The 14,528-nt window shown below is 47.0% G+C and overlaps 6 protein-coding genes; 4 read left to right on the forward strand and 2 right to left on the reverse strand.

Moving 5' to 3' along the window:
• Positions 1 to 933: 933 nt before the first annotated feature.
• On the forward strand, positions 934 to 2,039 carry GSTUM_00010217001 (uncharacterized protein; the record flags this gene model as incomplete). XM_002841137.2 has 1 exon in its annotated part: positions 934 to 2,039. Exon 1 carries the CDS (start codon positions 1,008 to 1,010, stop codon positions 2,037 to 2,039), a length of 1,032 nt encoding a protein of 343 aa, XP_002841183.1. The 5' UTR covers positions 934 to 1,007.
• Positions 2,040 to 2,304: 265 nt separating this feature from the next.
• GSTUM_00010218001 (uncharacterized protein) lies at positions 2,305 to 5,658 on the forward strand (the record flags this gene model as incomplete). XM_002841138.2 has 5 exons in its annotated part: positions 2,305 to 2,453; positions 2,511 to 2,772; positions 2,819 to 3,736; positions 3,769 to 4,741; positions 4,817 to 5,658. 5 exons carry the CDS (start codon positions 2,305 to 2,307, stop codon positions 5,224 to 5,226), a joined length of 2,712 nt encoding a protein of 903 aa, XP_002841184.1. The 3' UTR covers positions 5,227 to 5,658.
• Positions 5,659 to 7,660: 2,002 nt separating this feature from the next.
• GSTUM_00010219001 (uncharacterized protein) lies at positions 7,661 to 10,199 on the reverse strand. XM_002841139.2 has 9 exons: positions 10,063 to 10,199; positions 9,766 to 10,007; positions 9,557 to 9,703; positions 9,479 to 9,504; positions 9,415 to 9,441; positions 9,254 to 9,373; positions 9,063 to 9,202; positions 8,793 to 9,013; positions 7,661 to 8,743 (listed from the first exon to the last, which is right to left on the reverse strand). Exons 1-9 carry the CDS (start codon positions 10,146 to 10,148, stop codon positions 7,809 to 7,811), a joined length of 1,944 nt encoding a protein of 647 aa, XP_002841185.1. The 5' UTR covers positions 10,149 to 10,199; the 3' UTR covers positions 7,661 to 7,808.
• A 203-nt stretch (positions 10,200 to 10,402) lies between these two features.
• Positions 10,403 to 10,993, forward strand: GSTUM_00010220001 (uncharacterized protein; the record flags this gene model as incomplete). XM_002841140.2 has 3 exons in its annotated part: positions 10,403 to 10,458; positions 10,518 to 10,811; positions 10,873 to 10,993. The coding sequence occupies exons 1-3, from the start codon at positions 10,445 to 10,447 to the stop codon at positions 10,991 to 10,993; spliced, it is 429 nt and encodes a 142-aa protein (XP_002841186.1). The 5' UTR covers positions 10,403 to 10,444.
• A 141-nt stretch (positions 10,994 to 11,134) lies between these two features.
• GSTUM_00010221001 (uncharacterized protein) lies at positions 11,135 to 12,004 on the reverse strand (the record flags this gene model as incomplete). XM_002841141.2 has 3 exons in its annotated part: positions 11,135 to 11,767; positions 11,809 to 11,863; positions 11,997 to 12,004. The coding sequence occupies 3 exons, from the start codon at positions 12,002 to 12,004 to the stop codon at positions 11,426 to 11,428; spliced, it is 405 nt and encodes a 134-aa protein (XP_002841187.1). The 3' UTR covers positions 11,135 to 11,425.
• Positions 12,005 to 12,023: 19 nt separating this feature from the next.
• GSTUM_00010222001 (uncharacterized protein) lies at positions 12,024 to 13,439 on the forward strand (the record flags this gene model as incomplete). XM_002841142.2 has 4 exons in its annotated part: positions 12,024 to 12,040; positions 12,103 to 12,490; positions 12,571 to 12,639; positions 12,713 to 13,439. The coding sequence occupies 4 exons, from the start codon at positions 12,024 to 12,026 to the stop codon at positions 13,082 to 13,084; spliced, it is 846 nt and encodes a 281-aa protein (XP_002841188.1). The 3' UTR covers positions 13,085 to 13,439.
• Positions 13,440 to 14,528: the final 1,089 nt, after the last annotated feature.

Raw genomic sequence — 14,528 nt, forward strand, 5'->3', positions numbered from 1 at the left:
GTTGAGAACAGTTGGAACAGAAAAGCCAAGGCTTAGATGCAGATGCTGGAGAAAGAGCAATGCCGTAGCTGACATCCGATGAGTTCCATTGACTTGATCCGTTACTGGTTTACGGTATTATACTCTTTTGCACACCACATTCTCTTTGCTTCTCTACCTTTTTGCCGGCACCCTCTTTGCCTGTCTGCATCCATTCCCTTGGATCCCTTCCCCTCTGTCCACACAATCTCCAGCATCATCACCATCACCATCACCATCAGCAGCAGCAGCAGCAGCAGCAGCAAACACCAAATCCAACTTCCACCGCCTTTCACTCCTTCTCGTCGTGACATTCGTTCTTGCCCTCGATCACCTATCTCATTCGCTATAGTAGTCTTTCTCATCCCCATCCCCCATCCCCCTGTCCGTCATCCCATCACCTCATCTACCTTCGCTCCTTAGCACCCTAAAATATCACTGCTGCTCCACCACACCGCAGAAGATCTGCCTACGGGCACTGTACTCGTACTACTGTACTGTACATATTGGTGCTCATTCACACCTTGTACTCGAGTAACAAGCACCAACATACATGCTGCACTTGATCTCCACACACACCTTGCGGCATCCCCTCCCTCCTGTTCTCTGTGTTCATATTTCTAGAACATCTGGTTGCTCACACATATTCATATACTCGAGTACGCTATAGAGATATAGGGTGCGGCTGTTTCTCTGTTCTTTTCTGTCCTTACTTGACCCGCATCTCATCGGCCTCACATATCATACATCCGGACCTCTTACACGAGCCCCACCCTAACTCCCCACTCACCTTTTTTCTCTCTTCCACTCGCCCAGTCAACCCTCCCCCCTCCCATTCGGTCTTCTCTGCAACCAAAAACCATGGTGCATCGTTAACACACCTGCTTCTCATAAACCTCCACATATTTTCAGTTCCTTTACTCTTCTTGGATAAAGTTTCTCTCTCTCTCTCTCTCTCTGGTGAAGCTGGTTTGTGAAGGGTTTTCGTCATGTTTAAGCGCCATCAGGGTAGAAGAAGTGAGACGGACCTTCGACTTCGGCGAAGTCTTGATGTCACTAGAAAAACCGCGCACGCTCGCTCTAGCGAGCAGATAAATCGCCGACCATCTTCTCCATTGGTGCTAGAGCCGGTTCCGAATATTCCGTCTGGGTTGGTTTCAAAGTCTGGCCCTCGCTTTAGCATGTTGCGGTTTAGACATGCTTCAGATTCTGCTATTGGCGGTAAGGCTCCAGCAGAAACACCTCCTCCATTACCAACCACCAACAAGACGCCTGTGACGCCTGCCATTATTACTACCGCCCCTACTGTTGACTTTGGGAACCCCGCCCCTCCCAAACGATCCGGAACAATACGTCTCTGGCGACAAAAATCTTCGGAAAAACAGCCAGCTTCTGGCGCTACGGTACCCGCGCCTTCAGCCGAAAAGCCTCCCAGACGCAGTTCATTTTCTACGAGGAGGAGGAGGAAGGAAGGGAGCAATAGTGTGAGTGGTGCCAATTCTAGCATGCGTGTCAGCAGAGTTACTTTCGACGAACCAGGGCGACCGCCTACAGGCACAACTCCCAATTCGAGCGCTTTTGACCTACCACCATACGGTGACCAAAATTCCTCTCTCCCGATTCCTGCCCCGCGGCTCTCAGACTCGTCACGCTCCACAGCTAGCTCTGGTGAGCACTACGTTACAACGACCACAACCCAAACTACTACGACTACTACTACTTTCTTTAGGCTCCCTAGACGGAAAAAGAAGGAGACGTCACTATTTCCGTTACCGATTAGGGTACCGCCGTCGGAAGGTCGACCTTCAATATCCGAATCTGAACTTACTCCTCAGGGTCGGAAATCTATCAGCTCTTCATCCAAGATAACGCCTCAAGGTCTCCCCTTCGAAACCTCCCAGGTCGCGCGATGGAGAGAATACTGGCACGTCTATGATGCTGGCAGGATTGGGCATTGCTGGACCGGCGGCTCCGATTCTTCGTTCCAACTCGATAGCTTCCACCCATTCCACTCGCTCTAGTCCGACTTCTTTGACACCTCGAGGAATTATGAGGGGTCGAAGTTCTACCATGTCCTCCTTCGATCAGAATGGGGATGGGCGTCAGAGCGGTCGAAGTAGCTTTGGCGGCTTATTTGGTCGGATTCGCAGGGACAGCGAACCAATGTTCGGCGGTGGGGTATCTAGAAATGTTTCACCCCAACCGTACAGTGCGGGCCCATATTCCCTGGCTACTTCGCAGGAGGTGGTCGCCATTCCTGAGAGAAATGACGACGATACACCACAGATGTATCTTTTGAAGCTTTTTGAGGCAGTGAGTAAGAGTGTTGTGGCATCGTTATTAGCTCGAAACGGGGATGCTTTTCATCTTGCAGTTTTGAAGGCATATATGGCGACCTTCGACTTTGGCTCTGTACCGATGGACATGGCGCTAAGGTATGATTGCTCAACCTTTGGAGTTTATTCGCTAGGAAACTCGCTTACCGTTCTTAGGAAATTGCTTATGGAAGTCGAACTGCCCTCAGAAACTCAACAAATCGACCGTGTTCTTCAGACATTCGCAGACCGGTACCATGACTGCAACCCATTTATTTACCAAGATTCGGATCAGGCCTACTACGTCGCTTTTTCGTTGATCATGTTGCACACCGATTTTTTCAACAAGAATAATAAGCATAAGATGCAAAAGCCAGATTATGTCAAGAATACATCACGTGCCATCGCAAACGAAGGATTGTCTAGCGAGATACTTGAGGTAAGGCGTTGTGATTGGGTTTTCAAGTGTAATACTGATTTTGTAGTGTTTTTACCACAATATCACCTATACACCTTTCATTCGCATGGAAGACGAGTTCGATATCAACGGAGAGAAGATAGTACCCCATAGGCCGAAGAGAGGTATTTTCAATAGAGCTCACGCAGATGGAAAACGGCTCAAGGAGCCGATTGATCCCTATGCGATTATAATTGACCAGCAGCTCGATCTCTTGAGACCTAGTCTGAAAGATGTGGTGCAAATTGAAGATCCATATAGTTATTCCGGCACAGCATCACGATTGGATATGGCATCTTTACATCGGGCATTCTTCCGATCCGGGGTCTTACAGATCATGTCTGCGCGTTCTAGGCCTGATGCATTCTTACTGCCCGCCACTATGGAGAATCCAGAGGGTGCGGATCCTGGAGTAGTGGAAATCAAAGTAACAAAAGTCGGTATCTTGTGGAGAAAGGAAATGAAAAAGAAGAAGACCAGAAGCCCGTGGCACGAATGGGGTGCTATTCTCACTGGATCACAACTCTACTTTTTCAGAAACTTGAGTTGGATTAAAAATCTTATGCAGCAGTACGAATCTCATCACAAGCACAACCCTGGCACTCCGGTCACTTTCAAGCCCCCATTGGAGCAGTTCAAACCCGATGCGCAGATATCGACGGACGACGCGGTTGCTTTATTGGATAAGGGTTACAAAAAGCATAAGAATGCCTTCGCATTTGTGCGACATGGAGGTATGCAGGAATATTTCATCGCGGATTCGGAGTTGGAAATGAATGATTGGCTTGCCAAATTAAATTATGCGGCTACTTTTCGCTCAGCTGGTGTTCGAATGCGGGGTGTTGTTGGGGGGAATTATGAAGGACAGAGGGCAAGGGGTATCCGAATGATGGATAGCATTACTGGACCTTCGGGCTCGCATTCGGTTCAGACACCTTCCGGAGAGGTTAATATTTGAGGGGTGGTATTGATACTCAGCTTGCCGCGGAAATTGCGGCAGCTCGTAGGGAAGTGATTGAACACAAGATATCTGACTCGGAAGATAAGCTGGCGGATTGCAATCGTCAACTACAGATCCACCTCCGGAATGCAAAGCATTTGACCATACTGACACCGATCCAGCCAAAGGCAAGGGAACAAGTTGTGATGGCCGCAGGCGCGTTGGCAGCAAAGTTACAGTGGATACGGATGGAGATGTGGAAGCTGAGATGCCATCGGGATATTTTGGCAATGGACTCTGATGAGGAACGTAAGTCTGCGAGAGAGCGGGCCGGAAGAAATTTGGCCATAGTTACCCCTCAGATAAGTTGTCAGAATTCACCTGCATCATCAATACATGGTGCATCTCCTACATCGCCATTGTCAGGGGGGCCAACTCCTACACAGGCCACATTTACCTCTGTTTCTGCTGTTGAGGAACTTTCTCAGGCTACTTCGCCCGTATCAACCCAAAAGAATGGATCTACATGGGATTTTACTTCAGGGGTTAGCCACAGCGCTAGAGGGTCTATGTCATCAGCTGTTCCCCGATCTCCGTCATTATCATCCATGTTACCTAATGGGACAACGTCTTCCACTCAGGTTAATGATGACCAAAGCTTTGAAACTGGCCACAGTCACCGTTCACTTACACCGACTCTTTCCGAGTCTAGCTTTGGCGCGGAAATTGGTAAAGAGAAGGATGAGGATAAGGAAAAAGAGAAGGAGAAGGAGAAAGATAATGAAGAGGGCAAAGGCAAGGGCAAAGACAAAAGTAAAGCAAAAGATAAAGATTCCGGCCGTCCAAAAATACGAAGGAGTCTGCAAAGAACCTTGAGAGAGTCCCAAGCACTTAGCCATAGGAGAGGAAAGTCAAGGGATGTGTCTAATGACGATCCCTCGAAAAATAGTGAAGGGCATCCCGGCGAGACTGAAGGCTTGGCCCGTGGCTCTGGAAGTTTTACCGTTCATGGTATGTTCAAGACCTTGTTGTCCTACCACCCACTCCTCACGGGTTACTTATCGTCCGTATTTCCCCACCATACAGGAAAGAAAGCCAGTGTTATTACTTTTGGCTCCGAATGGCAAAACCTATCTGCTGAAGATAGGCTTAGACGAAACAAGTCAAATCAACCCGGGACAGAATCTGATTCTATGCTTGACTCGGAATCGCTCCCGAGCACGTTATATCCTAGCCGACGAGGATCGCAGCAGCCATTTTCTCGCAGGGAGGATGATGTTGATTTGCTGCACTTACCTTCTGCTAATAGTAGACGAGGCTCTCATACTGGCCCGATTCTGGTCCCAGCGAGGATAGAGGATGAGCTTCCAGACGTCCCGGAGCACACTGATGTCTTTTCACCTGGAGCAGAGGAGGAGCTGATCGAGAAGTTAAACGGCGTGAAAGCTAATGAAAGCATTGCTACTAACCCTGAGGCGGGCGCATCTACTGGTTGATTTACTATATGCCGCCTGTGCCCTCTCTTTCATTTCTTATTTTTTTTCGTTGTGGGGGCTGTGGGGTTGGGTTTTTTTATGGGGTTGAAGGGGGGCCCTGATTTTACGTTTAACATATCCTTTGTCCGGTTTCCCTGATCACTCTCAACGGCTTTCATTTTGTTATTTTTGCGCAAACTTGGGATATCCAATACTTCTAGAGACGAATTAGGGTTTGGGGGGGAAAGTATCGTTTTCTCATTTTCTTGCTCTGGATGTTTGGTTTGGTGCGAGGGTTGGTTGAATTTTTTTCCTCACAAAACAAGGTTTTGTGCATCGCTACTATTTTTTCTCTATCTCTAGCCGTGGAGGGCGTTCGAGTCTTCTGTTTTTTTCATTTTTGTTAGCGTCGTGCATTGTACCGGTATTTTAAATGGGATTTTGTTATGTTTTTTTTTCCTTTTTCCTTTGGAGGAAATCGTTTTTGTGGGGATTTTTTTTTTTTGCGATACATTAGGATCTGGGTTTTTCCTGTTTTTGCCGGAACGCAGACAAAAAGCATGGGATTGTAGAATAGTTGATCTAGATTATTACTGTTATGATACCCAAGTACTGTTACTATTACCAGTACTAGGTGCACCAGTATGATACCCTTTTTCTTTGGTTCGATTCCTATCATAGCTCAGGTTTAATACTATAACTTGCTAGTTCTCTCCCTTCTCTTCCATCACTCTATATCAGGATGCACGAACCTCTTATCGCTACCAGGCTTTCCGATTCTGATCACTATGATGCCAGGACAATCCGGACACAACATAAGTCCCCATCCGACTCAGGCCTCTGCTAATCTCTCTCTCTTCACGCAAGCCGACCACTACGGCGCATGAGCCATTTGTCCAAGTGTTACCAAGGGAGGGAGTGAGCCTGCCTCGGGCGTTTCTCTCCAAGTCGGGAATCACTTTGAGGGGGGGTTTCGCTCTTGGGCTTGTCTCGTCTCTCCTGGGTGGGTCCTGGGCCGGTCTTGTGATTATATATGGATCTGACTAGCTGGGGGGATGGTAGCACTTTTCTCTCTCTATTTTTCGATGTTGTCCTGATGCGAGGATCTATGGTTTGGCAAAGATGGCTTCTTCTCATATTGGGTTTTTTTTTTTGTTAGGTTTGTGGATGTGTCGTTGGTGGCTGAGGAGGATTTTGGTGGGTAGTCATTATCGCTCGTTCGGCGTTGGCGGTCTGCGGACCACGATCGGGGTTGTTTGTCATACTCTAGTACGGGGAGAGGGCTACAAACATCATTTTTTAGAAGAAACTGTTCTCGAGAAAACCTCCCTAACTATCGAAGAGCTAGGGACCTGTGCTGCGCTGTGTTGTACCGTACATAGCGAGAATATATATATATATATATATACATAGCATCTCAGAGCCCGCAGCCACTTCTCCAAGGCAAGCAATGGAAGCAGAAGGATCTCCTCTTTTTTCTGCCGCCCCGCCGATCGCCGACCTCACCCTTGGGAGCGGGTCTGGAGTCTGATTCTATCATTACCACCTCGTAGCAGCGTCGTCAAGCCCCAAAGCTCTACTGACGAAGCCTAGCTTCTCCAATATCCTCCCAGTCCCCATAGGACAGGACTTTCCTCAATTCTCCCGCCCCACCATACATGACGGATCATCCAACAATAACTCATCACGCGCATGGACTGAACTCCTGCTATAGCTGCCACAGTGGGGGTTAATCAGCCCTTGACATCTTAACCACTAATACGCTAGCTAGGTATTTTTATCTAGTGTTAACTTGGTGGGAGCAAACGCTTATCCTGCTGGATGGTGGTTTTCCCTTTTTTTCTTTCTTTCTCTCTTCTTCGGATTTTGAGTGGTGTTTCTCTGCCTAGGTTCTGGGTGGGTGGGGGGAGGTTCGAGGTATATGGTACACTTGTGGATTCTTGGGGAATCTTTCTTGAATGGTTTTCTGTGATATTATGTAACATTTAGCGGGGAGTAATAACTCTACTTAGTCCGGTCATTACTGCTGTATAATGCCTTGAGCAGGTACCTACCTTGGCCTGGGGAAAAGGTTATATATTGAATTGGGGAGAAACCGCTCTTCCTAGGCGTCGAATAGTACAGCGCAGAACCTGTGGCTTTATATAGTGCATGCTTTGGAGCATAAGATTCCCAGACAAGTCTTGGTGGAAGCTGTAGCTTTGCTGTGATTCTCGCAGGGTCAAGTGGATTTCATCCTTTATTAGCTGTTATCTATACCCGCAGCTTTTGTTGGAAAAACGGACCAACAAAGCAATAAACGGTAAGAGAGAATAGTTTTCCAAAGTTGGGAATGGCGAGAGTGTTGGTATGGCGTTTTGGAATTCAAAATTTTTACTTCAAATCAAAGGATGCCTGTCCTTTATCAGACAGACAGAGAGTTGTTAGGGGAGCTAGTCTTGGTGGTAATCTAGTATAATAGTAAATTAGGATCCACAAATAAATTAAGGTATTTCCATAATCTAAACTGCCAAAACCTCATAACCAAAATCAATCAACCTTATAAGACCAACCAAACCGAAGGTGGACGTCGCGTTGCGGCGGGAAATATGATAGTTGTGCACCTACAACATAGCTCTAATACCCTCAACGCCCTCCCCCTTCCCTAGCCCTAACAAAACCTTATCCCTGCCATTGGCACTTGTCCACCACCTAACCGCAACTTCAGCCCTCTCAACGTCCAACTCTCCACTAAGCACATCCCAAAATCGCTCCCGTATCCTCCCTTTGCTCCCCTCATTCCCAACACTATTCAGTAGATCCGCTGTGGGGTCCAGCCACCGCTCCATAACCCCGACCTCCATCGCTGGCAACCCGTCTATCAATGCCAAAATACACACATCCTTCTCACTAAGACCTACTGCGCCCTCATCGACCTTGTTGTCTAGCGGTTCTGTCGAAGCGATCTTTGCACGCTCGGCTAAGATTTCCATGATTACTTCTGCTAGATGGGGCTGCAGTGATGAGATTGCCTGAGGTGGCGAGCATTCTCGTATCAGCGTGCCGAAAGCAAGGCGGAATTGCCTTGCTGAAAGACTTGCAGGAAATGTTTTGAATACGGTATCAACATAGAAAGGTAATATCCGTGCTCCAAGATCCGCAGACTTGGGAGCGCCAATAATGGATAACATGACTGAATGCGCCGATTCGAAGTGTGCATGCAAGGAAGCGTCAGAAGAAGGGAGGAGGTATACAGACGTGCATGGGAGGGTCGTTTCCTCGTTTATTTTCTGCGGGAGGGAGTGGGTAAAGTGTTCTACTGTGTTTAGGAAGTAGAGGTCGAAGAGGCGCTCGGGAAGTGTGGGGGGGATGGTACCAGCTTGCGCTGGGGCAATATCTATGATGAATTTTTCGGAGGGTATTGGGTAGGTTGTAAGGATGTCAATTGCTGAGAGGTAGACAAAGTTGTAGCTAGAGAAGGCGTTTGGGCCTAGGCGGGAGGTTATAAAGTAGAAATTTCGGAGGATTAGGAGGATTTTGGAGGAGAAAGTTGGCCCGTCTGGGAAGTTAGTAGGTATCGTTTGGACGTGGGGTATGTGTGGGCTTACGGTCTGGTCCGGAGAGGAGAGGAGATTCAGCAATTCGCGCTGTAAGCTCTTGGAGAATCATTGTTGATCCGAAGAGGATTGCTTTTAATATCTGCCAGACAACGGGAAGTGTTGCTTTCAGCGATTCTTCATCTACCCGATTTTTCTCCTCCGACATTGGTATTTCGCTCAGCCCGTTCATTTTCCATTGCGCGCTCAGGACTTGAGAGAAGCCCCAGAGGCTGAGGATAATTAGCAGTGAGCCAACCTAGCAGATAGGCTCATACACACCTATCGACAAATTGGTGCAGGACCATTGGGTCCTGCGAGTGCCTGATAGAGGCAGCAGCTAGTCGGGCGAGCCCACTCATTGCTGCGAACAAAGGCCTTCCAGACCTCTGTTGAAGCTCCAGGAAGGAATTCGATTTACTCTAACAACAGCTTAGCACTGGTAGCGCAATCAACATTAGAGTACAACCCACGGGCCAGACAAGTTTTCCCTCGATGGTCATTATATCGTGATCAATTGTTGAAAGGAAATACCCTGATTGAAACCCTTCACGGGAATTATACATAGATTTCACAATCACGGGTAACAGGGCCTACTCTATTAGAATGACATTAAGGGCTATGGAGAGGGAACTTGCATCGTAGTGGATAGCCTCTTTTGCTCTCCTTGAAAGGCATTGAATAGCATGTGATAAAACAAGACTGAGAACGTCCGCCTCAAGCTCTGAACACCCACGGGTTAGCTATGCATTTTCTGGATGGGATGGAGCAATTACCGTGACGAGCATTGCTCTCCACTGATAGGTTCACCGCCCTACAAAACGCCTGCTCGAGACTTGTACGGGTAACCCTGGGCAGCTGCGACCGTTCCTGATCCGCCGAAAGTACACCCCCGAGAAGCAAAAGATGTTTCCACCGAGGCACTAATCCAACCCCATTAGCCCAGCCCTCTTGCCTTGCGGCTATTCACAAATGTCTAGTATACCGTTATTATTAGCCCCCCTAACGAGGGCACTAATCCATTCTTCAACACTCAGAATAGACCCCTGTGTCTCGAACTTTCCAACCGTAGCACTCTGGAAGACTCCAAAGACACGTAGCCCGGCTTTGAGCCCATCGAAGTTCTCTTCCCATATCGCAGGGGAGATCAGGATTTGGGTGGATAGTAGAGAGACGTTCAGCGGGTTTGTTAACGTTGCGAGAACCGTTGCGGCCGAGGCGTAGACACTAGAGCAAGGGTTTAGTTATTGCCCATAAGCAGAGTGAACGCGATGAGAAGTACCTAGATGCGTCGGCATTGTTCGGATCTGCCGCTCCGGGCTGAAGTAGAATTCGGAGTATATTGTCTAAACGGCGGTCGACTACCATTATTGGGTTTGGGGGTCGAAGAGTAGACTCCTTTGCGGTGGCTTTTGGGCGAGCTCGGCTGGTGTCCTCGAACTTTGGTGTTGACGTCCAGCCAAGACATTTTGTGACCGAGGCAACTCACTCGCTCACTCATGTTCTAGTTCTACCTTGTTCTGCATCGAGCTTCACTTTCGAGGTGTGTCACTCCTGCGAAATATTTAGGCTTCACTGTGGAATACACTACCCACTCAACAAACAACTGACGGCGGTATGATACAGCATCGTATAAACCCGTTGACGATAAAACAAGGGTGACAATGAGCCCTCCAATGTAACCCCCCCCCTTTACGTTTGAATGAATTTGGTCCAAACTTGTTTTTCTGTTTACAGATATTACCCAGCAACCGACTCGATAACCCCCCCAGGACATGTCCCTCCCTCTTTCCCGTCTCTCTACTGGCCCATAAATCCAAACCCGGGAGAGGCAGCATACCTTTATATACCCCGTGACGTATGGAAATTTACGCTTTATTGGACTTTGATAGTGTATGCGGCTTTCCACCTTTCGGCAGGGGTTTGGGCTTTCGCGATGAGGCCGAGCAAGCTCTCGATCGGGGTGCCACTATTCTACGTAGTGGTTGGAGGGATTGAAGCTACGATTGCTGGAAGTATTGTTGGGTCTATGTGAGCTTCAATGTGATTCTGGTTTCGGCTCTGTGGGATACTGATCAGCGCGTGGGGGTAGACTTGGAGCAGTTTATCAAGCTGGGTATTTTCGGATGAGCACTTGGATTCCTTTTGTTTGGTCGGTGATAAACCTTCTGGTTTTGCTGCTATCATCATTTTCTATGCAAGGAGGATTGTGATAGTGTGGGAAATGGGAGGAATGGAGGGTGGGCGTTTTGGGGTTTTTGGTTGAATCATAATGCTTAGCTACTACGCGGGAAGATCATAGAGTTCCGTGCTATTTTCTTCTTCCTTTCATTCGAGTGAAAAGATACGTGTGATTGAGTTTTTTCTCATTTATTATTCTGTTCCAATTAACCCCCTTTGTCTTCCACTCGTTTTGTGCTAAACCCGAGTCTATACGCCAAACGATACCGGTAATAATACATGATAATAATACGAGAACTAGAAGTACTTAAATGGGGATTCTGGTGATCACGCCAGCCCCTCAGGTTGGTCCTGAGGTTAAGATGCGCACGGCATCACCCCCGAAAAAAAAACACCACACCGTTGCTAATGATTCCGAAAGTTCTTTTTTTGGTCTGTAGATATATTAGCATTTGATCTCCGCTCTATCGTAGGTAAGTATGGAAGAACTCACAGAACAGGTCTGTCCTCGAACTGCCTAGATTGATAATCTTTGGACAACCATCTCGATCTTTTTCCAGTCGCGTGCATTCGAAGCAATAGAATGCATCCGAGATCCCTTCTCCACCGCAGACGACACACTTGTTTTGGTAGTTTCCAAAAGAGCACTCATCGCAGATGCGCACTAGTGTTGTAGGACGAACGTATGAATCACAGACAGGACATTTGCCGTCGCATTTATCGCAGAGTCTACCGATTGCGATTCCAGCTTGCTTGCGGCACATTACTAAATCACTGTTAAGAATCAAATCAGCTTCAGCAGTTACCTAGGCGAGGGAGTGGGGGCGCATACGGGTGGTGGCGAGACATAATTTGGGCGGTGGATTGTGGATGTTGAAGCTTTCAATGGTGTTGATGTTGGGCTTTCCTTTCAGGTAAAGTTATATGTTAGTAATACGCTGCTGCTAGGTTGGCGGGTTTAACCGAGAGTTCTTAGTCTTGGCAACCTCCAATCTTGGAATTTTTGGTTTGGGTTGCTCGAACTTACTTCTCTACAACAGCATCTCCACAATCAACACCGCAATGGATGAAGAATACAAGTGAGCAGATTTCCCCCCGCAGGCGTGTTCGCAGAACCTCTTGCTAACCAAATTATCTATAGGACCATTGCATCCGCCGTCGTGGTACCTTCCGACGAGTCCCCTCGCCACAAACGTCGCCAATCATCGTCCCCCGAGGCTACCAAACGTGCTCGCATAGAGGCAAACTTGGCGCCAGAGAAGCCAACTGTTAAGGATACAAGCAAAGATGAAGAAAAACGTCGTGGGAGACGCTTGTTCGGAGCAATATTAGGTACAATCGGGAAATTTCAAGCAGACAACTCTTCGGTTAGGGCTAGGAACAGTGCGGTCAAACGTAGAGAAGTAGAAGCGAAACTTCAGGAGAAACTCAAGGCACAGACAGAAGAGATTGATGAGAAGCTTAAACGGGAGGACGAGGGCATTAATCACCGCAAGATGGTGGAGCAAAGGCAATTTGATGAGCGCGCTGTAGGGAATCTCCGTTCTGGCATTTCGGGGTTGGTGGGGTTCTCTGGGCACGGGCGGGGGCTGATGGCCGGGGATTATAGATGCAGATTCGCCATGACAGTTTACTCAACCAGGCACACACCCTGAGCACAAAGTCGTCTCCGAAGTTGGTATGGATCCTCGAAAGAAGGGGGGGGGGAGAAAGTTGGGCATATGTGTTTTGTTTTGGTCTAACGGTCCTAGTTTTACCTCCCATGGAAGCTCACCCCCGAAGAGGAAGAACGCATCAAACTACAGGTACTCGCGGCCCAGGACATTATCGATAGAGAGCAGCGTGAATTACAGCAAAATCGCGGGACTCTTGGGGGAGATGACCAAAATTCAGGAACGGCTAACATCCAAGAACCGGACGTAGCAACTGATCGTTATGACGCTCCAGAACTCGCTGAAGACAGGACCCATGAGGATGAAGACATGGTATATGAAGCACCTGAGGATCCCGCTACTAACCTTGACAATGCTCCTGTTGAAGAGCAACATCAGAGACATGCTTCCGATGTTGATCTTGGGGATGTGAGTGTTGAGGAAGCTGGGGAGGATGCAGTGATATACTAAAAGATCCCATGACAAGAAACCTTTCATGCCTTCTCACTTTTTTCGTGCCATCCTTACAGCTAGTAGCACTCGAGGATTATCTCTTGTTCTCCTTTACCTTTAATGGCACAAACTCTGCTTTGATTGTACTATTTTAATCGATGGTCGGGAGTTCTTTTTCTTTTTCGTTTTCTTTTTTCTTAGAGGTAGGGGAAAGGTTAGGTTCGGAAGTTAGGGGGGAAAGACCGGGACGGTCACTTATATCATAGCGTTTCTGATTCACCAATGCTGGTTTCTGCCTGGCAATGTATTTTTATCATTTTTTTTTTCTACGATAAGTTAGCACGGACAATCTACATTTTGTGGGGTTCCAAGACACTCGTGCACCGAAAATTCCTGGGTGGCGTTATCTCCGTCTCTGCTCCCGTGGTAATATAACGTTCCTGGTATGATATTTAACCAGAATTCCCGAAATAAGGCATGAGCCATATTTCATGATGCGCCTTATTTACGAAATTCTGCGGTACTTTAGTGAATACCGGGATACGATTTTTTGAGGCGATAATTGGTACTGTACCGGTACAGTACTTGAAGTTTCCGCATCGTGCGAACACGGGTAATGTAAAGTACTGTACAGTACCTTGGCTCTGCGGGTATCGAACGGTATTCGAACAAGTATATATAATATGATACTGTACTATAAATTACCAGTGTGATCGAGGGACTTGTGGCTAAGAATTCAATAATTTACCGGCATGAATGGATGGCTATTGGAGGTCTTCCCGTAGGAATCTGGATAAATCTGAAAGTTAGAAACTCGGCTAGAACACAACTGCATTCCCGTAGCAAGGCATGGTTTCTAGATACCCAGATTTTTTCTATCAAGTAAAGATAAAAAAGAATTAGGGGGAAATTGAAAAAGAATAGGAGAGGAATATTATTGCTTATAAGTAAATTCACAATTTTGTAAGAAGTTCAATGTATAATAAAAATTGTGAAATAGGAGATATAGTGATGATGAAATGAACGAGTATTGATTGAACTACCGGATTGTGGTCACACAAATAACCTGACAGTGGAGGCTCCTTTTCTTATCACATAATACCTTTGTGTTCAAGTTGATATTCATCAAGTTGAGTCGCTAATTGATGAAGAAAAGGATATGTCTCAAAAGCGAAATGTAAGTTCAGATTAAAGATGAAATATGGAAGTTGAAACTTACAGAAGAGAAATAGCTTCCTACATCTGAGTTAGAAACAATGGCAGACTGTATATCCTCACTGTATCCCTCTGAATCCTTATTCTCATCTCCTACCATACTACATAGTAAACTACCTGGATACCTTATAAGTGAATTATTATAACTATTATTTTAATACTAATATTAGAAAACTTATAGACTTCTCGCTTGAAACTCTACCAGCTATTCGAGCTCCAACATATGGGTTAATTAATCGCAAGATAT

Source organism: Tuber melanosporum (genome assembly GCF_000151645.1).
Source record: "Tuber melanosporum whole genome shotgun sequence assembly, scaffold_68, strain Mel28".
Taxonomy (NCBI): domain Eukaryota; kingdom Fungi; phylum Ascomycota; class Pezizomycetes; order Pezizales; family Tuberaceae; genus Tuber; species Tuber melanosporum.

Bases quoted from the DNA above. Each gene is read 5' to 3' on its own strand.
- GSTUM_00010219001 (XM_002841139.2), bottom strand. From the start codon at position 10,148: ATGGTAGTCGACCGCCGTTTAGACAATATACTCCGAATTCTACTTCAG. The intron at 9,203-9,253 runs GTGGGTTGTACT...AGCTGTTGTTAG, and splicing joins AGGGAAAACTTGTCTGGCCC to AGTAAATCGAATTCCTTCCT. The intron at 9,014-9,062 runs GTGTGTATGAGC...AATTATCCTCAG, and splicing joins CTGCACCAATTTGTCGATAG to CCTCTGGGGCTTCTCTCAAG.